The sequence below is a fragment of the Ahaetulla prasina genome, chromosome 3 (genome assembly GCF_028640845.1).
Source record: "Ahaetulla prasina isolate Xishuangbanna chromosome 3, ASM2864084v1, whole genome shotgun sequence".
NCBI lineage: Eukaryota > Metazoa > Chordata > Lepidosauria > Squamata > Colubridae > Ahaetulla > Ahaetulla prasina.
The window spans coordinates 69113292-69134808 of NC_080541.1; the positions used below are offsets into that span (position 1 = coordinate 69113292).

Sequence of the window (21517 nt, forward strand, 5' to 3'; positions counted from 1 at the left end):
TTAGAGATATATATTTACCTCTTTTTGAGAAATTTTTTGACCCTAGTTTGTTCCATCTAAAGCAGTGTTTCCCAACCTTGGCAACTTTACAACTTGTGGACTTCAACTTCTCCCAATTCTGGGAGTTGAAATCCATCCATCTTAAAGCTGGCAAGGTTGGGAAACACTGATCTAAAGCCTGAATGAGCAGAGTCCTTTTGAATTCCTTGAACTCAGGTGCAGAACTGAAAAGGAAAACCTACTTTAATAGACAGCACTGAGGCACTTGTTCAGGAGCTAAAGCACTTCTGAATAGTTTTGGAAACATGCACACCAATAATTTGTAGTTTAATTCTGCAGCTAGATAGGATTACAGTACAGCTTTTTATTTCCTTTTTAACTTCCCAAGATATTGAGCAGGTGCCAGACTGGTAGAGTACTGACCAGAAGATGATCTTAACTTACCATCTTAGGTAGTTTTTCTGCCTCTTGGATACAGAACCCACTAATTATATTTAGTGGTTGAATGATGGGTATTTGGTGGTGTGTGTTTTTTTTTAACTTGTGAAGTATGCTGATTTTGGGATACAAGTGCATATGATTATCATGATATTTGGAGTCGGCCATCATTTTAGAAAGCATTATTAATGGCAATGCATACCTGTGATATTTGGATCAGATCATTTAGGCCCTATGTGGTTCCACCTTTTCCATTCTCTTTTTATGTTTTATATTAAGTGGAAAAATTTAAAACAACACTTTTGCCGAAAATGCATAAGCTGCAGTTCTAAATTTATGTAAAAATTCACTGCTGTGTTTCTATAAACCTGCCATACATTCTTTATTTTAAATAGACAGCTTTTCTAAATCACTGGGCTCTGCTTAGACAAGTGGTGTCTCTCTGGTTAAATTTATGAGTGGATTTGAATAATAAATTCACATTTCAATGAACATATTTTCATTAAAACTGTAAGGTTTATTTTACTGTACTTTTAAATAATGGGTTATTATAGAAGCTCTGGTTTAAATTCATGCAGTAGTTGAAACTTGGTGCAGTTTCTAGAAAGAAAATGGAAAGATAAAGAGATTTCAGAGTGTTGCAAAAATATTAATATCCTTGGTGCTATCCTGAAATGATTCCTTTTCTCCAAGAAGACAAAATAATGGTTGGGCAATATGCTTAAGATTCAGGTGAGGAATATTGTCATCAGGAATCTTTACTTAAACTAAAGTATTCTTGCAAATTCTTATTTTGGAATTCTGGCTGTTTTAAATGTCTGCTATTGCTAGATTTGTGCATAGGAAACATTTTCAGGAAACAATTTGATTTTGCAACTGTTGGGTTTTTAGGAAGCACCAACTTGTTCACGTGTTTTTATGAGCCCTTAATATGCCCTCTTAAGGCAGATAAAATGGAATAAAACTGTAGAGAAGATGCTAATGGAGGCCTCTTTAGAATTCTTTATGCAACTGTCTGGTCAGGACATGTTGCTTATAATTGATGTGTCCATTACTTGAATTCTCTTGTAATTATAGTCAATAAGTCTTGTAAATGTGTTAAAGCTCACTAAAAGCATACAAATTCAAGAACAGAGTAAGGCTAATAATTTAAAATAATCAATGTAGGCATTTCAGCACTTAATTTCCCTTGTGTGTTGATAGCTGATCATTCTTAATCCATTAAGATTTATTTAGTCGTTTACAATGCAAAATAGGTTTGCACTGGTCACTTGTGCCATTTGAAAATGTCCACCAGGTTAAGTGCAGAATGTAGTCCATTAGTCTTCCTTGACTATATGTATTAATTGCATTTAAAATCAAGTTAATGTGGATGTGAAAGTGAGGTAACTATCAATATATGACAAAGCAACCCTACTTACATAAGTTACATCATTGATTGTAACATTTAGTAAAAGTTAGCTCCGTTTTTAATGTCTTGTGTATGTCTTATCACCATGTATTTTTACTGTGCTTTGAGGTAGATGTGAGGATATCACAAAATACATTTTTGGGTAATGAGCAGACAATAAATGAGATCTGCTCTTTCATTTTGCTAGTTATTTTTGGACGGAAGAAAGTAGAATTGCAAAGGAGGTTTTAATTTACTCTCACTTTTTACCCTAAAACGAATGGTTTTTCTTATAATGTTGCTTTTGCACATTAAATAGTAGTCCTAACATTTTTATTAATAGTTAATGGGAAAAAGTTTTTACTATTACAATTCCTGTGTTTTGTTTTTATTTATTTGTTTGTTCATTTATCAACTTTCTACACTATCCATCTCGCCTAAGTGACTCTGGGTGATTTATAACTAAAACATAAAATAATATAAAACTTAGTTAAAAACAGGAAAAATGAGTTGGTTAAAATGAAGATAATAATAAGCTCTCAAGCCACTAATCATTTCTAAGGTTGCATATCATTCTTAGACACAGTCTTGACAGCCTTCCAGAAAGCGAGAAGAGTGAGGCCTTACATCTAGGGGTAAGATGTTCCAGGGGGGAGGGCAATGGCAGAGTAATTCTCTTCCTTCTTTCCCACCCTTCAAAAGTCTTTAATTGTTGGGATCTGCAACACACTTTCCCTGCCTGACTGGGTGGCACGAGTCAATGTAATTGGAATGAGATGGTTCCACAGATAATCTGGCCCCATGCCCTGAAGTTTGACTCAGAAGGAAATTGACAGAATTGTTACATGTTCAACCCTAGAGGCATCCAAGCCTGCTTGTGTTGTCGCATTCTACACTTGTTGCAGTTTTCATATACCCTTTAAGGGCACCTTTACGTAGAGCATGTTGCAGTAGTCCATACAGGAGATGACCAGGCATCAGTGACTGAAAAAGAGGTTCTTGATCCAGGAAAGGGTATAATTGGTGCATACATTGAACAAAGACCTTCCTAGCTACAACTGCTACCTTTCCTCAAGCAGGAGTCATGAGTCCAGGAGGCTCCCCAAATTATGCACCCCCATCCATACAGAGGAACCTCTTGCCAACAACCAAACCATGTTATCAGGATTCAGTTGAAACCTGTTGTTCCCAATTTAGACCCCTACAGCTTTCAATCACCTTGAAAGGTGCAGCATCATTTACTTCACCCAGGATGTAGATGTGCACCTTGGTACATAGTGATGATATCTCAACCTATGGCAATGGATGATCTCACTCGGGGGCTTCATGTAATGTGAAAAAGGAGTGGAGAGAGTACCAAGCCCTGTAGCACTCCACAAAACAGGGTAATGAACCTGGTCCGCATTCATACCAGTTGGGACTAGTTCCAAAGGAAGGAGGAGAACCAGCACAAAACATTCTCCCCTCACCATTGCCAGGTCACAGGGCCAAGGTTTTTTAATTTGCTGAATACTTTATGTAGTGTTTCTTCCCATCTTCCACATGCTGAATGCACTTCTATAAAGCAAGAAATCGATCATGGTCACTAAAATTGAGACACCAAAGGAGAATGTTGTGCACCAGTATGGATTAAAATACCAGCATTCAATTTAGAAGTCATCTGGACAAGTATAGTATTAGTTAACAAAGAAGTCCATTACTCATTAGACAAGTGAAAATGAGAAAATGTAGAGAAGAGCAAAATAACTATTACAGGTGGAAGACTTTTAAACTTCCAATTCAAACAAGTCACATATGTCTAATTAACAATCGTATTCTGCAAATGCAGTCATGAATCCCTGTGTCATTCTCATTTACTGTATTTTCTGGAGTCACAAATAGATTATGGCTGTTCTGAGAAGAAATATTAATGCGACGAAGATTCATCTCTTTAAGTTGTGTGTTTGGCAGTTGGTAATTTCAAAACAAAATTATTTGGTGCCCAGAAATCTCTTATTATAAAGACTTACGAATAAAAGCCCCTTTTAGCACGGTAGCCACGTTTTCTAAATTGTCGATTGTCCCCACAATGTGCTCACTTTGTAGTTATACCACAGGTGGGGATTGAACTAAGGAAAATAAATAAATAAAATCCTTCATTACAGGGAATCTGATTGATGAATTTGAGACGCAGGCTACAAGTGGCATTCACAATGAATGCTTATTCAAAAAGTCTGGCATGGCTCTAGTGGAGATTTTACTGCTACTGTACCCATGAACACTTAACCAAAACAATTAAGAACTGAGTGAAGAAAATGATTACTGACATGCCTTTTACTTTCCTTCAGAGCAGCCTTTATAGAAGAAGAGCCATTTCCCTCCCTCCCTTTTATGTAGGAGCTCTTTCTTCTCTTAAGCTCTCTGGTTTGGGATCCCGTTCCCAAGACTCGCTAAATGTGAAGACTAGATCTGGCAAGGCTAGAAGCAAACAGCCTGAGAGGAGATCAGTACAATAAAAAAGGAACAGGGAGTTAGCTCTCTCTCCTTGCTTCAAGGATGAGCCCTCCCCCCCACCTGTTGCTTCTCAAGGCAGGAGAAAGAGGAAGGAGAATTGAAAGAATTGAACCTGGGTTCTACTTTAAATAAGCATTTAATTTAAATAAGTCTTTGAATTTAAATACTTTAAATAAGGCTTGCAGGTGGCCATTGCTGGATTTCTTTCATAGTTCGTGCCATGTGCATACTTTTTAAAGAATTACATCTGTAAATCACTGCTGAGAGACTTGTAGCATAGGCCAAGAAAATCTTGACGACAATACCCTGTTGGGCTTTTGTCTCCATTTAATTGTCTGATAGGAAAGTAGTCATGTATGAAAGATAATCCCGTTCCATATATAGATAGGAAGATCTCATTATATCGGGATCACTGGATGAAAGTGGCTCCCACATTATTGAGATGATTGATTAACCACACTTCTGGTTTAATTTTTTTTGGGTTTTTTTAGCATGATTCCTGCTTTGTTTTCCCCCCCTCCCTGTCTGGTATTTCTTTCCTGGCTGATATCACAGTCCTCTTTTGTGAAAAAGAGGAAAGAAATCACATACACAAAAAAGGCAAAATGTTTTTGTATGATATCTATAGTATTGCTGTGCATGTATGTTATTGTCATCAACCCAAATAAATCTACAAAAAGATGAAGTCCTTTTCAATGAAAACTGTAGACTGTAATCTACCATGCTGGTCCAACCTGGTTGGTAAGTAGAAGTTTTTCAATTTCCCAGTCCAGTTATCCAATCTGTTTGTATGACTTAAGGGGAAACTATGGGTCTTCCCATTCCATCACCTTCGTCACACTGCCTTCTCTCCCTCCCTCCCTCCCTCTGTGAGTGTACACGTTCAAATAATGTACACATACAAATAATTACTAAAATTCTAATTCAAATTATATGCTTTATCATAGTGTGCCGGGCCAATTTCCTGTCCAAGTATCTTCAGTGGACAGTAAAAGAGTCCTTGCTAATGGATTCTTTTAAATAAATTTGGACCAGAAAGCCCTTCAGAGGACATCGCCAATTAGAGGATTATCCTTTGACAGAGCTTCAAATACAAGTTCATCCTTTGTATAGGATGATCTATAATCACTTTGGCTGGTATTGGAATAGAGGTTTCTTCTGTACAAATGAGAGAATCTTATGGATTTATTTTCTTCATGGAGGTCTGGATTGATTTGTTACATATTTTTCTAATTGAGCATGGATTTTATTTTGAATGTCAATCTCATTACAAGATTCTATGCAAATATTTTATTTATTTAAACATGAAACTCAGTCAACTGATCATTTATTATTATTTGCATTATATTATAAGGCAAGAATACAAAATGGCACCTCCCATTTTTTATTTGGGGGTGTTAAGTAGAAAAATGAGAACTTTATGCCTTCATTTCCTTATAAAATCATCCTTCCTGCTAAGTGGAACTAGACTTTATTCAATTTGGAGTGCATCTGACAAAGAAGACTTTGGACCAGTCTTCAAAGTTTTTAGAGATGCATATTCTAATGGGGGAAATATAGAATGACTGACCCTGTAAATGAGCAAGGATTTGGATTTTACGGAATATTAATAAGAAGTGCCATTGAGATGCAACACTTACATTTATACTTAGAACGTACCTAGCAAATGTTAATAATTTGTTTTTTTGCTATTAAAGCTGCAGTTATCTAAGTCTTGCATTGAGGTTGTGTAGATAAGCTAAAATATAAAGAGAATGCCAAAACAAAAATGATGGTAGGGAGAAAGTAGTATGGAAAAATGGACTATAATGGTTTTACTTAGTGCAAAAATTGGGTTTTGCTTATGAACTGGAAAGGAGTGTTGAATTGAATGGTATTGATCCAGTGAGTTCAGTTAGAAGGCATGCTATCTAAGAGATAAGGGAGAAACTTTAACAAAAGGATTTTGGCTTGATTTAAGAGGTGAGAAGACATGGGAGTAAAGTACAGCAAGGAACAGATAATGTAAATGATCAACCACAGTTGAGTTTTCACCATATATGCATTTTGAATACCAGTCATGGCAAAGATTTATACTGTAGGATTATTTATACAATGCAATATTTATGCTTTTTTGTAAGCATTTGGTCCCTGGGATTTTATATATCCAGCCTGAAAATCCTATTACTTTCAGCAGTGGTTAGTCATATAACATTCTGGGCTTTTATCTGAAGAAAAAAATGACTCCATTTTGTTTTTCTGGATGCATTTCCATCGATATTGGAACTATATTGGATACTGTTCAATAAATTAAAGACAGATCAGCACTGCACCTTAATAATGAAGAGCAATCGGTACCATTAATAAGGAAGGTTTACATTATTTATTTATTTATTTTAAATACTACAGCATTGTTGGCAGATCCCTATTTTCTGTTGTCCATCTTTATACCCAACTTCTTGGCACTTTAAGCCTACCAGTTGAATGGAAAAATGATGCTCTGGGGAAGGCTGTCCCTTACAAGAAATACCATATGGATAAAAAGCCAAACAATAAATATACATAAACGGGTAGTACAATGTATCTGGACAACTCTGTGCCTGACTGCTATCTTCTTTGGCACCCACCAGGCTCCTACAACAGAAAGCAAAGCAAAATGTCATCCCCTAGCATTGCTTTTACTTAAAACCTCTGGATGACAGAAGCATACAAGAGGAAAACAACGAAAAGCTGCAGCTTGGTGCATTGTGTGGAAGTGATTTGACAATTTTTATACTCCCCCTAAACTCAAGAGGTTAAACTAAGTTAAAATTGTAAGTGCGACAGTAAAAATGAAACGATAACAAAACAATAGTAAGAATAAATCCAGAAAAATAATTCAATTCCTCTCCTGAGATGGATGCCAATAAAACCCGGAGTTGAAATAAAACTATATTTAAAATCATCTAAAAATTGTGCGAGGGGAGCTTTGCAAACCTTGGAGGAAGAATAGTGAATTCCCACTGTTCAGTGCATATACCTGAACAGGAAAAAAAGGTGATAAAAAAGCTTAGAAAGCTTAGAGGAATTAGATGGGAAGAACATCATCAGCTTATTTTGTGGTAGATGTTTATTGTCTAGCTATAGCCATATAAAATTTAATCTATATTGTGGGAATCTATATAGCTCTATCTCTGTATCTCTATATTTCTATCATCTTGATCTCTATCATCTCTACCTTTGTCTGCACACAAACACACAAACACAAACACACACACACACACACACACACACACACACACACAGGTTTTACATGAGATAGGGCTTGGTTACTTGAGGGATCATCTATCTCCCATAGTATCTGCCTGGCCAGTTTGATCTGGTGAGGTTGGCGTGCTCCAGGTCCCATCAATCCAACAGTGGTATCTGTTGGGAGCCCTGCAGTATGCCTTCTCTATAGTAGTGCCTGCCCCCAGAATGAGGTTCCTCCCTGAAATTTAAATGGTTCCCAGCCTGTTGATATTTTGAAGGCCTTTAAAGACTTGTCTCTTCACCCAGGCCTTTGACGCTCCTTTCTTTTTGCTCCTGTCTGGACTTGTTTTCTTTTCCATCATTGTTCATTTGTCTTGTGCTGTTATTGTGATTTGAGTATCACTCTTGGTTTTTATTAATTTGTTTAAAAGGTTTATATGGCTGCCAATCTTAAGCCACTCTGGGCAGCTTGATAAATAAATAATAAAACCAGTAGATGAAACACTAATAAAACAACAAAAACAATGAAACAATAAAATAAAAACCCATAATCGTCTCCCTTGGGATGCCCTATGATAGCAAACTCAGCTGCCCTCCCTCCATATTTTCTTCCTGTACAATTCCAGCACCTCAGTAAATGTTTAAACGTTTTTAATAACTGTAACACTTCTGAATCTCCTTGAATTGAGCAGCATATAAATTTAATGAATTATTATTCAATCTTTTAACTTGGAAAGGCAGGGGATGGAGGTTGAGGATTTGAACCTTAGGATTGATGAACAGGTCAGGTGTCTTATGTGCTGTTAGATGCAAAATGTCTTACTAATATTGGCTGTCTTAATTCTTGCAGTCAAATTATTTAACAAAGTTGCTGGTATATTGTTGGAAAGTGGAACTGAGAGATGAGGCTTTCCACTCATCCAGGGTGCAGAGGCTTGACAGAACCCACAGTGGCCATTTTGTGAGTGTCAAAGTTGCCCTACGTGGGCAATCTTTTTATGAACAGGCATGATATACCTTCTATATTCAGTATTGTGCCTATTAGCCCCAAAATTAGATCTACTCTTGTGTAATGAGAGAAACAAGCAAAAGAACATGGGATCATATCTGCAAAGATTTTTTTAATGACACAAAATGAACATCTGCATTGCTGCTTACAATTTTAGCATTATATAGTCTATTATCTAACTGGTAAATTAAACTGTTACGTTTTATTTAATATGGGCACAGAAACTTAAATGGTTTTATTTTCACTGGCCTCTTTACAGCATGCACCGATGATACAAAATGCTAGCAAATTAATGGTTAAATCAATTTTATTATTACAATTTAAATAAACTTGATGTTCTGGCGTGATTGATTCAGTGTGATTCCTGCTCCCTGCAGACTCAACTTGCTTTTGACATTTAAACATATAAAGCTGACTAGATATAACTGTTCAGCTGCTAAATATATTTTACATCTACTTTGAACAGTTGAAATGGAAGTATTAAGAGATCTAGCTTCATTGTCATTGAACTGTGAAATATTCAACCTTGTCTGCCTGTGCCTAGTACTGTTGACTTTTTTTATTTCTGTGAGAAGATTAAAATTAAATGCTTCATTTTTTGTCAGCTTTTGAGAATTAAATTGAAATTTAAGACTTTAAATTTTTTTTAACCGAGATCCTCAATTTAAACAATGTCTTCTTTGGGGCTATTGTGTGTTCAAGGGCACAGAAGGGATCATTGATCAAGTATGATGTACTGTAACATTTTTCTTACCCGAACTCTTTTATGTATATTTATTAAAGATCCCATATTTCATATTATGCTTAACTATATTGGAAGAAGTTCTTCACAAAACATATCCCAAACATAATATGAAGTATCTGTGAGCATATTGCACTTACACTTAACTTCAATTTTGGGATTTATGGATAGAGAGATCTGCTGCTCTTTTAAAAGTTGGAAAGGGTCAAAGAATACTTTAAAATAATGTGTTACCATTTAGTATTGCAGTACTGACACCTGCCAGGTTTAATGGCTGGTTTTTTGTGGTAACATAATTGCCTCAGTTTGGTTGGAAAGTCATCTTAAGTTACATTGTGCAATTATATTTTATTTTATTTTTTACTTGGACTGATTGCTTTACAAAAGAACAAGATAGTTTTGCCTGTTTGTGTGAGTGTCGTGATGGATATCTGTTCTAGCCAGTTAAGGTTTGTTCCTGAAATAAATAATTGCCCAAATGTCAATACTTCCAGTTTTCAGAATAATCATAAATTTAGACTATAAAACAGTCATCAAGGTATAATATTTTATTCGCTATATATTCATATACTTCATGCCATTGCAATAGAAATATATCATTCTTCCTGTGTCTCTTCCCTTTGCAAGAATAGCAATATTAAGATGTTATTTTGTGCCAGAAAGAAGGGCACAGCAAACTAGTTACTTAAATATATTTTAAATTTTTTTAAAAAAATACCTCTGTTATTAGTTGTAACTATTTCATATAGTATTTGATATGTTATAGGCATGACCAAAGTTTTCATGATGACCTTCAACAGTGCCACATTGTGCCACAAAAAAAGCTCATAGAACATAGTCAAGTCTAAAAATGGCATTTGCATGTTAGGAAAACTTGAGACACATTGGACTTCAACACCTTGAAGAAACACCTACTATATTCCTCCACCTACTGTATTTTAGCAACAGTTGTGGCCTTCAGGAGAAAAAAAAGGCATATTTGAGTTCTAATATGAATTGAAATAATCAGATGAACATATGGATGTTCTCTAAATGGTGATTCACATAATTATTTTAAACCCTTTAAAGGCCATTTTTACAATTTGCTTTTACTGTCAAAACCTCTCTGTGTATTAGAACTTCAGATAGTTCTACTTATTAGTCCAAATTAGCTCTCCCCAAACAAATATTCTTCAGTTGTATTTGGAGTGGAGTCATGTAGCCATCTTGGCTCGGATTTCTGGGAATTGCTATAGTGGGCTAGTTAAGCTACCTGAGCATTTTTGAGATATTGTTAAGTCTTCCACCTTAATAATAATAATGAGATTTGTACAGTTCTGTAGAAACTGTAATTAGAGCCTACTGAAATGAACTGTGTCAAGTTTCAGCTGGTGATATCTGAAATCCAGGCCATTTCATAAAGGACAATTTCTGTGCAACAACTTTTGCTTCATTTTAATGTTTCAGAGCAGGGGTCTCCAACCTTGGCAACTTTAAGACTTTTGGACTTCAACTCCCAGAGTTCCTCAGCCAGCTATGCTGGGAGTTGAATTCTGGGAGTTGAAGTTCACAAGTCTTAAAGTTGCTAAGGTTGGAGACCCCTGTTTCAGAGCATCTCATCTTCTAATTATTGATACCGTGTCTGTTAATGAAACCCCTTTCCTTGCTTAACTTTTGTATTTGAACTCTTGGCAAGTATACTTAATGAGAAATATCCTAATAGTATCCCTGGAGTTATAAATGTATGCAATAGGCATTTTTCTTTCAGGGGGTTGAGAAAGATTGTTAAAACAGATTAAATATGGGGTGGTGGTGGTGGTTTCTACACTTACCTTTAAAGTTTTTTTTTTAATGGCTTTGTCTCCCGCGGATGGTGATTTCTTTATCCAAGGGTAATATAATATTCTAATTCAGCTTTTAAATTTTTTTTATGCTAAATTTTACTCAGGATCAAAGCCATTCAAGTGCAAGATTTGCCACTTTGCAACAGCTCAACTAGGAGATGCCAGAAACCATGTCAAGAGGCACCTTGGGATGAGGGAATACAAGTGTCATATCTGTGGGTGAGTAAATTGAAATAGTTCCTCCTTTGGTTAGCAGGAAAGGAGTGCAGGCTATGCATTGTTTCAGCGGTTCAAAGAGGGAACGTGAGCAAGAGAGGCTAAAATTATGCATGCATATCCTCCTTCCCATTGTTATGGTAAATTCCTTAAATACAGTTATGACATTCTTTTCCTACTTCTAATCCACTACCGCAGATGAGCAATTTTATGGGCTACAAGGTCAATTTGAACCTGTAATCTGTAAATTGACTAAATTATAGGATGTTCATTCACATTGCCAGGGAGAACTGTAAATTTCCTTTTAAAGGTGTGTGTATGAGTGTGTGTGTGTGTGAGAAAGAGAGAGAGAGTGAGAGCGAGAGAGAGAAATACACATGTAAAGGATGTGCATATGTGTTTAAAAACTATAGTCTTCAGTATGTTTTCCTGTGCCCATCCATGTTTGCGTTATGTATTGCTTGATTCTAGAACTATGTGCTACTATAAGCTTTTTGTATTAGAAGATAGAAGAAAACTTTCTAAAGGTTTTTCATCTATTGCCAGGCATAGAAATGCCTCCCATTTTCCTTTTTTTTCTTAATGGTTATTTCGTCACATGGACCATTCATAATGTTTAATTGAACTTCAACTATATTGCATTTAAAATGGCGGATCCTGAAACTCTTTAATCCAAAGCTAATTAATTTAGCAGAAATGTTTAAAAGGTTTCCAAATGCCATGGCATATATAGTACGGCATAGGACATTCAGAGGTGGGTTTTAATACTGCGCTCTTATTAAAAGTATGTTTTAGTGTTATTATGCTAAAAAAAATTAGCTGATATATGTGCCACATGAAATGCTTTTTTCAAAACATTTTAAGTTCCTGGAGAAGCCTGATGGTTAGTGTAAACTTTAGGGTTGGTTCAGTGAATTAAACCCAATGCCCACCAAAATGATAAACTGAGTGGTTAAGGATATTTTTCAGCTGGAGTTTGGTCGTGTCAGCTCTTGCAATTAAACCTCTTAGCAGAACAAAGTGAGTGCAATATTCAAAAGAAAATTAGAATGCTTTTCACTGAGGCAAATGTTTCTCACAAAAATAGCACATTAAACTGACAAGAGTGGTGTGATTATCTGACGGGAAGAAGCACCGGGCAGTTGCTGACCAAATTACTTGCAAGCACACTGGAAGTTGATATGGAAATTGTCACTGCAAAGTAACAGAGGACTATCCTCTGGTCCTTGGGCAACAAATAATATTGCACGTGGGCAGCTATCTGTTTTGTGATATGATTAGTAGTTCTCTGCATACAGGGTCTGTGACTAAGCCAACATTTGTCTTGATATTTAATGGGCATGTGAAAAATGGAACTTGGATTTGATTGTATATGGATAGCGGGAATGGTGGATCAGAATTGGCAAACCATTTTAAATTGCGGTTGCAACTCTTTGTAATTAGCTGATTCTCGTGTGTGAAAGAGTACATTGTGAATATCTTAAAAGAAACTGCTTTTTATTGTTCTATTGTTTTTGGACACTTAAATAGATGTCAAAGTTGTCAAAGTAGCCTTACATATTTAATGAGAAAGTTACTCCAAAATCTACTTCAGATATGTCTTCAGTTGCAATTAAAATAATACAGTTTAGTCCAAGATACACCATAAATGTTAGACCATTAACAGCGAGTGGATTAGCAATAAAGTATAATGAGTTTTGAAAAAGAGAGGACTAGGGTATTTGAACTTTCACTAAATAACTATTAGTGTATTTGAGTGTGTGGCAAGAAGGAGGCATATGTTTTATTTTTGCCATAAAAATAGGCTAGTATGTAGATTAAAAAATGGCAATATAAAAAAATCTAGCAATGAGTAGCATATTAGCAGCAGTTTAGAGCTAGTACAGTAAAACCACTGACAATGTCAATTCATTATCATTGATAGCTAAATAATCTTAGAAATGCTCAGTGGACCTATTAGTTCCCGAACATAAGCAGCTCATGCTTCATTCCTTCATTAGCTTTAATTGCTATAAATTTACCTTTTTAAAAAATCATGTTTTAAGAGGTGAAGTGATCTTTCAGGAACATTAACTTGGTAATTTTGTCACAAACAGAAGGTCCTATACTGTGTTTTCTTTTCTTCAGTAGTTAAGATTCTGTCCTGTCATTTAGATTCATCGGACAAGCTTTCTATTAGGTAGAAGGTTAAATAATTTTTCCGGTTGTTACATAATCTGTTTGGACATGTGAATTGTCAGTTCAAGACTATGAATAGTTACAAATGGAAGATATCACTTGATTGCCTTGAAATGTAATGCTGAGCTGAATTGGAAGGTGAAAAATTTTGGAGAAATGATGGTAAAAATTAAAAGGTTTTATAAACTGTGTAGTTAACATAAAAGATGGAGGAAACACAGCACTGCTTTTGCATGTTGCTTTTATTGTTTCAAATCTAAATTTAATTTTTTCCAGCTGCATAGTAGAAATACTTTGCTATAGAGATTGGAAGCTACTAATCTTTCAGCATTTGAAATAAACCGTATGCTACTCATTTCCTTGTCAGCAGATGTGTGGTGATTGTTTTCCTTTGCATTATGTTCATGAATGAAAAATGCATCCCTGATTTGAGAAGGGATCTGTTTTCAGCGCGTATCCAACTGCTACCTATTTAAATTTAATTTTCAGAAGTCTGGGCATGAAGTTGTTGATTGTACTAAGATTAGCAAAGTTAAACTGGTTTTCAAATACTTATGTTTGCAAAACTTGTGCATTGGAACAACAGAAAAAGCTTAGCTTGCAGTTTTGAGATTTTAAAAACAATGAATTGTTCATGATTTCAGATTTTAAACAAATTTACGGGCAGTATACCTCAAAAATGCATTTACTTTTTCATACTTGAAATATAAGGCTCCTAAAGAAACCTGACAATTTTTTTTTCTCCTTCACTTCTAAGAGTTTTATTAAAGTGAGATAAATAAATCAGTAGGTGAAAAAGTTAGAAAAATTAAAATTAAAACGTTAATAATTTGAAATCAACCTATATGCTTACCTTATACATTCTTGTAATGTGTGGAAATGCATATTTACATTAAGGAATGGTTATAGATTTTGAACATTAGTTGGGGCTCATAGATTTCCCTTTTTTTGTAACATGCCTGTGATTTCCATTTCTATTGTGTTTGTGTATTACCTATCGTCGTGCAATATCTCACATACCGTATCTTTTAGAGAAGTGTTTTCAAACATTAAACTTCATTTGAACTTTGATGGTAGTACTTTTGCCAGTGCATTTATAAATGTGCCTTTTATAGTATTTATTTTTAAATGATTCCTAGGAATGACAAAATTTTGAAAATGTTACACAAAAAATTAAAAGAAGTTGCCTGAAAGAGAGGTGATAACACCTCGTCCTTAGGCATTTTGCTCTCACTCTTTGTTTTGTCATGTTTTTAGAATTAGTTTCCGATTCTTTGGCTGTGGATCCATAGATCAACAAAATGATAAGAAAAAAGCATGTTTAGTGTTGTCTTTGAAGAACAAAGAGTATTCATTTTTAAACAATATTGGGAAGAGTGGGAGATGTGCATTTGGATTTTAAGTATGTCTTAATGGTATTGTAAGTGAACGATTTGTTCTAAGGCTATGAAAAATCTTTAAATAGAAAGTTGAAACTTCAGTTAAAACTATTTTTGTGTGGTGTTACCTATTTTTTTGTGCTTTAGAAGGGATCTCTATGTAGATGATTATAATGTCACTTTCTGACCTTTGCAGCTTGAATAATTGTAAATCATTGCTTCATAAAGTGTCAGAGAATGTCTGTACTAGGCAATTAAATGGCAGAATATAATAGACCAAATTATTGCCTGTCATGTTTTCAACAACACAGTTAGTATTTGAGTTACACTTAATCATTACGTGCATTAGCAACTTCATTGGAATCCCGCTTCAGGCTGAGCATGAAATACATTACATTATTTAAACCTCTAATGGTAGAAGTCATTTATTTGTGTTGAAGTGTACAACATGCAGTGTTTCATAAAGCAAGGAACACTTGAGAGCTTAATTTATCCAAATCAAAGTCTAAAGGCAGATAAACACAAGTGGCAAAAATTAGTAATTTTTATAGGCTGGAAATATTTAAAAATACATGGTTGTGAGTAATTGCAGGCAGCAGGAATAAATTAAAATCACTATTTTTGGTTGGCTCAGAGAACTAAAGCTGTTTTATATTTAAATAATCAAATGTAGCATGGAATCACATTTTTGACTGAAAAATTAATTACACACATCATATCCACAGCTGTATCCAAATAAAACAATGCTGAAGCAACAAAGTAAAACAAGACTTACTGTGGCTTCAATAATCTGAAATATTCACAGTACAGAGAGGACACCCTTAGAGTAGATCCAATGATAATTTGGCTCATAGTCAACAAAGGAAAATACCATACTGATAATAATATATTTAATTAACTCATATTTTGATTATTTTTTAGAAATGTTTTGAAGTACACATGCTAAGACGATATGTGTAAATTAGATTGGTTTCTCTTTTGTGTGTGTTACTGATGGAAAATAAACTGGACTGTGTTTCCCGTATAATACTATATTTTTTCCCCGCTGATGATATTGTTTTTCTAGCTGAATGGATAGTGGACTCTATTGTCTCTGATGTAGAACCTCTGGAATATGTACATATTTAGGGATGGCAATAAAGGGAACAACAGGGAGTTCTATTTTGTAGGAAAAGTTAGCTTCCTCAAAATAGATATAATCTAGTAGTTCTCTAATGCAGAGTACCATTTTAGTATACTTTACTGTTGTCTGATCATCTGTTGCTGTTTCTGCCAACTAACATCTAATGTTAGTTGCTGTGTAAGGACGCTGAGTTTTTGGAGGGTGGGCTTACATGAATTGGTTTTTGTTTAAGACATGAGCAGAGCTGCAGAAGTGCCATAAAGATCTTCCTATTGAATAGCTATCAGTATGCTTCACTAGTGTCCAGTTTGGCAAATGAAGCAGAAAAGTCAAGGCCAACTCCTAGTTGTAATGCTGTATGAAAAGCGTATTTTTATCCACCTCTACTTCAGTTGAGTTATGACAGTGCTTTTGTTGGACTTGCTGAAGTGAAAAGATATGAAGAGTACATACTTAGCTGAATATATGTTTGTATTTGAGTTAAGGACACTACTGGTGATTTATTCCTATACTTCCACTATATATAATCCAATGCAATGCACTTTCAAACTGCAATTATAAAGATGCACGTAGCTGTGTGATTGTGATATATGTGCCACCTAGAACAAGTACTGTGTCTTCTAAAGGCATTTCTTGTGTGTGTGTATACAAAAATAGTTCTGAAAAACAGAATACATTATTGAATCATAGAAACAAATTGTTGCAAGGAACATGTCTAATATTTAATAAAATAGAAATGATTGTTAATAAATAGCTTACTCGGTTGCCATTGAAATAAAATTTATTGTAATTAAGTATTCTTATTCCAAGAAGATGAGATTTCTATTCCTTTTCTCCAAGAAAATGTGTATTATCTATTTGATTGTACAAAATCCTGATAGTACGTCTCAATGGTGGAACAGGTAACAATTTAGACTCTTTTTTGTGGACTTGGCTGAATTTATGCTCCATTTTGTTCTGCATTCTTTTCCCATCAGATTAAACATTGATCTGATAAAAAGAGTCAGGATCCTTGGCTGGAAAACACTACACGCTTTAGATAACATGTTCATTGGCAAGTATTTAGAAGAAGGGTGTGCTATATGGTACCCTGCCTATTTTTTTAAGTGCCTGACCCAGGCAGCATAGTAAATGAATCATTGCCTATCTCTAATTTATGGGTATATCTAAAGATAGTTACAGTGTACTACACAAGCATTATATATAAGTTCTCATTTTTAAACATCTAGTCCTGAAATTTGCACTGCCCAAATTAAGTCAGCAAAAGGTACCAGTTGGCTTACTGTGTTTCAACATTGGTCTCTGACTTTCAAGGGCATTGCTTAAGAAGTCGGATGCGATTGCTACCTAAGTACTTTGATTTTTTAAAGAATGGCAGGAATGATAAAAATGTTTTAACAAAGAAAAAGGTTTATTTGAGGGGAAGCAGATGGAATGGTCATGCACAGTAGCGCGAAGAACCATGACTTCAGTTTTATATATTTGAGAATTTGGTTGAATCTCCACTATGGCATTTTATCACTTTTTAACAACAACAACAACAACAACAACAAACCACAATAGTTTCCCCGTGCTTTCAAGTTATAAGGCTATGTGAGTCTTGTGAGAAATAAAAGAAAGGAATGAAAAGGTTTTGGAAAGTGGTCTCTAACTACTCCCTGTCTGTAACATCTTCTTTCCATCTTAGTTTTGATTATGGTTACAGTAATAAGCAGTAGATTCGTGAAAAGCTTTCTCAGACGTTGCTGTTCATTTCAGTCCTTCAGGTTCTCAATATGCCAGGCAACTCTGGTTCCCTTTGCACGAGATATGGGTCAGTAGTTACAGAACCGTTCTTGTTTTTTTTCTGAACTCTGTTTTGGCCATTAAGCAATTCAACTGGGTTGAACATGAAACCACAATGAAATTCTATTCAGTTAAAATCATTTTCATTGCCTTTTTATCTCAGTGGATAACTTTTGGTACAAAACAGCAGATTACTGTATATTTCGGAGTATAAGATGCTCTGGACTATAAGACGCACCCACCTACCTTTTTTGGTGAGGAAAACAAGAAAAAGAAATCTGCCTCTGCCTCCCAGCAATTTTGCCTCCTTGCAACAAAGAAGCAAATAGCCTGCTTTACTTTCATTTTCGTTTTCAGCATATTTTGATTAGCACACACACACACACACACAATCTGCCTAGCAATTTACCTCTTTGCAGCAAGCAGCAGAGGCCTGCTCAGCAATAGGCAATGGCAATCCCTGCAGCCTGAAACAGCTGAGAGTCAGGAGGCCGACCCAATGGACCAGCGGTTCTCAACCTGTGGGTCGCGACCCCGTTGGGGGTCAAATGATGATTTGCCAGGGGTCGCCTAAGACCATCGAAAATATGGGAAGTATACTTGCGAGTCGAAGAATCGCGAATTCGGCTTCAGGCGTGATGAATTAAAAAAGAGAGAAATCTTTGCTCTGATGTCTCCCTCTCAAGTCAGTTGCAATCACTCCCAATCGCTAGCCTAATCTGGCTTCAGGCGCGATAAACTTAATAGGGGAGAAGTCTCCGCTTTAATGCCCCCGTCCTCAAGGCAATCGCAAGCAGTTCAGATTACTAGCCAATACGGCTTCAGGCGCAATAAATTCAAAAAAACAGTTTGCCGCTTTCCCCCCCCCCCCTTCTGTGGCTGCTGAGCCGCGCTGAGATCACTGCCTAAAAAATAATAATTTTACGGTTGGGGTCGCCACATCGTGGGGAATTGTGTTAAAGGGGTCGCAGCACTATAAAGGTTGAGAACCACTGCAATGGACAATCAATTTGTGCTAGTTAGGCTGTGTTAAAGTTGAAATGGGCTGTTTCTTCTTGCTTCTTGCTTCAAGGAGCTAAATTGCTGGGAGGTAGAAGCCAGAAGGTGGGTGGGCAGGGCTCCATTTGATGTATAAGATGCACCTAAATTTTTACCCCCTTTTAAGGGGGAAAAAGGTGCGTCTTATACGCCGAAAAATATGGTATATGCCGCTTCAGCATCTGTGATGTGTAGGATATAGAAAGGATCAAAGCAAATTAAAAAGACATGAATCCAGGGCTAAAGATGATAAGTAGTTTTAAAAGGAATGATCAATTTAAACAAGAAATGGTTACTTTCAGTAAATGTAATCCTAGCTCTTCAGGTAGACAAGAAAGAGAAAATAGAAAATGAGCCATTGCTTGAGATGTGGAGAGTTTAACAAGGAAGGAAGAAGAAAGGAAGGAAGGAAGGAATAGCATTGCATAAACGTTCAGGAATATGGTTACAAAACGTAAGATTTGTGATTAGGACAAGTTTTTCTTATATAGTGTTATTTGTGGGGCTGGTTATGGAAAAGGAAAGAAACTTAAATTTCTAAGTATTTGTGATGCAATTAACAAGGAAGCAAATTTATTTCATACCTACACTAGTTTTATTTTTACATCCTACCAATTCAACTTATGAATATATTGCTCTATTTATTTTTCTTGTTGTTTTTCTTGTTTAAACAACTTTATAACCTGTCTGAATATTCGGATTATTGAACAAATGAGAAGGGTAGTAAATAGAACTAGAATCTTTTTAGGTTTTGCTATAGAGAATTGCATGAATGACTTAATTTCAAATCCTCCCCTCTTTTCTGCCACTGCATTATCAAAAACAGTTGGAGAAAGAGAAGTCATGTAATTTTTCTGGAAGACAAAAATCACACAGCAATTTAATTGATAAGCAATACATTTGACAAAATAATGTAAAGAAGCAAGCAGCAATCCCATTACAATCAAGATCTTTTCATCTTCCCCTGTTTTTTCTTCTTATATTAATTATAAATCTTCCCAACAAAGTGAAGCAGGGGAATTTATACCCAAGGAATAAAGGGAATATTTCCTTTAGCTAAGTAATACTGTGCTGAATCTTTCGGAAGAAAGAAAACTATGGAAAACAACGTTAATATATAAGAGCTTAGTCCTCCAGAATTTTGAATAAAGTATTCTGATTGCCATTGTAATTCTGTATTTTGTAATAGATACATGTGTTATTGATCATAGTGAAGAAATCAAATATTTTTTCCCTTGATTAGGAACCGTGGTATAATTTTTTCCCCTCTCATTTTCTCCATGTAGTTCCAGACTCATAAAATCATGCCACTGTTGCACATGGCTGCATTTGTATCCAATCAACACATTTGATATAGCGAAGTGAGCCCAATTGGGGAGAGTGGGACAGATCTGAAAACATTCTCAACAAGGTGCTAAATTGAACCCATTATTCCCTTCCAATCCTTCTCTTATAAATTGCTTGTTTGCATAGTACCAGAGTATATTAAATTGGTCAACTATTAAATAGGGATTTATACCTAAAATAACAGATTTTTTTTAAAAAAAGAATAACTCGCTGTGTTTTAGAAGACAGATTTCTCTTCACCCAAACATGTTTCATTTTAAAGCTGTATTTCAACAAAAGTGTTGGTTTTCCTGAGCTTGAGAAAGTTATCGATTTATAATGAAAATGGAGAAATCTACAAAAAATCGAAGCCATAAAGTTGTTAATAGTTAACAGTATGTTGTCTATTAGGACACTTCACGTTGTCTATTAGGACATAGGTAGTGGTTCACTACACAAAGACTTGTATTAAAAGTTGCTCAGATTTCTCTTTCTCATTTGTACATAAGGCTTCCTTCCTAATCGTATATTTCATAATCACAAAAATATATATTTTTTCAGGCACAGCAAATGAACTCCCTCTGTGTGTACTTTGGATAATTTCTTTCTGGATGCAGAAACAATACAACTTTTCCCCCTTTTCTTAGGGAAAACAAACTATGGAGTTTAAATATTAATTAGAAGTTCTGTAGTATAGTTTTGAAAAGGAAACGAAATACCAATCAATTCTTTCAGCAGTTACCCTATAGTAATACAGGGCACCAGTCTCTTGCCTCCACTTTGTAAAAAATTCCCAGAATGAAGTAGCCCCGCATATTAGCCCATTATTACTCAGAGGGGCTGCATCATTCTCTTCCCATTCACCCAAGCACATCACTTTAACACAGCATTTCAGCACAGCTCGCAGCTGAACGTATGAATAACCGAGATTAAGAAAAAAATATGGATAATTATATGCCCTGAGCTGGCTGAAGACGTTTTACTGTCTAAAGCAGAAAATGTAAATTGGGTTCTCTACCCAAACCCAAGGTGCATGCAATTTAATGTCGATCAAATTATTTTGGTCTGTAAAGTAGAAAAAATACACAAATACTTCCCCCCTATTCCTGAATAAACGCACGGAAGGACAGCCCTAAATTACATGAAGGCAAGCTTTGCTTCCCTTTCATGATATCTCAGATCAGTTGCTTGAGGCTGTCAGCTTATCCTGTCAAATAATGCAGCCAACCCTTCTGCTCATAACGCAGCCTGTTTTGGGGTGAGGTCCCTATATTTTTATGTTGTTCTTGGTGGTGAAAAGTCCTGTAGTTTCCATTTAGCACTCGAACGATATATCAACATGCAGTTTTTAACGCATCTGTCGGAGT

At 35.5% G+C, this 21517-nt stretch overlaps 1 protein-coding gene across 2 annotated transcripts in view; it reads left to right on the plus strand.

The window, feature by feature from the left end:
- Nucleotides 1-21517, plus strand: part of ZNF407 (zinc finger protein 407) — a 378474-nt gene that overhangs the window by 34325 nt on the left and 322632 nt on the right. For both annotated transcript variants that reach the window (XM_058177856.1, XM_058177855.1), the window contains exon 3: nt 11210-11324. In XM_058177856.1, coding sequence (XP_058033839.1) covers nt 11210-11324 — 115 coding nt within the window. The remainder of the gene's footprint in view (nt 1-11209; nt 11325-21517) is intronic.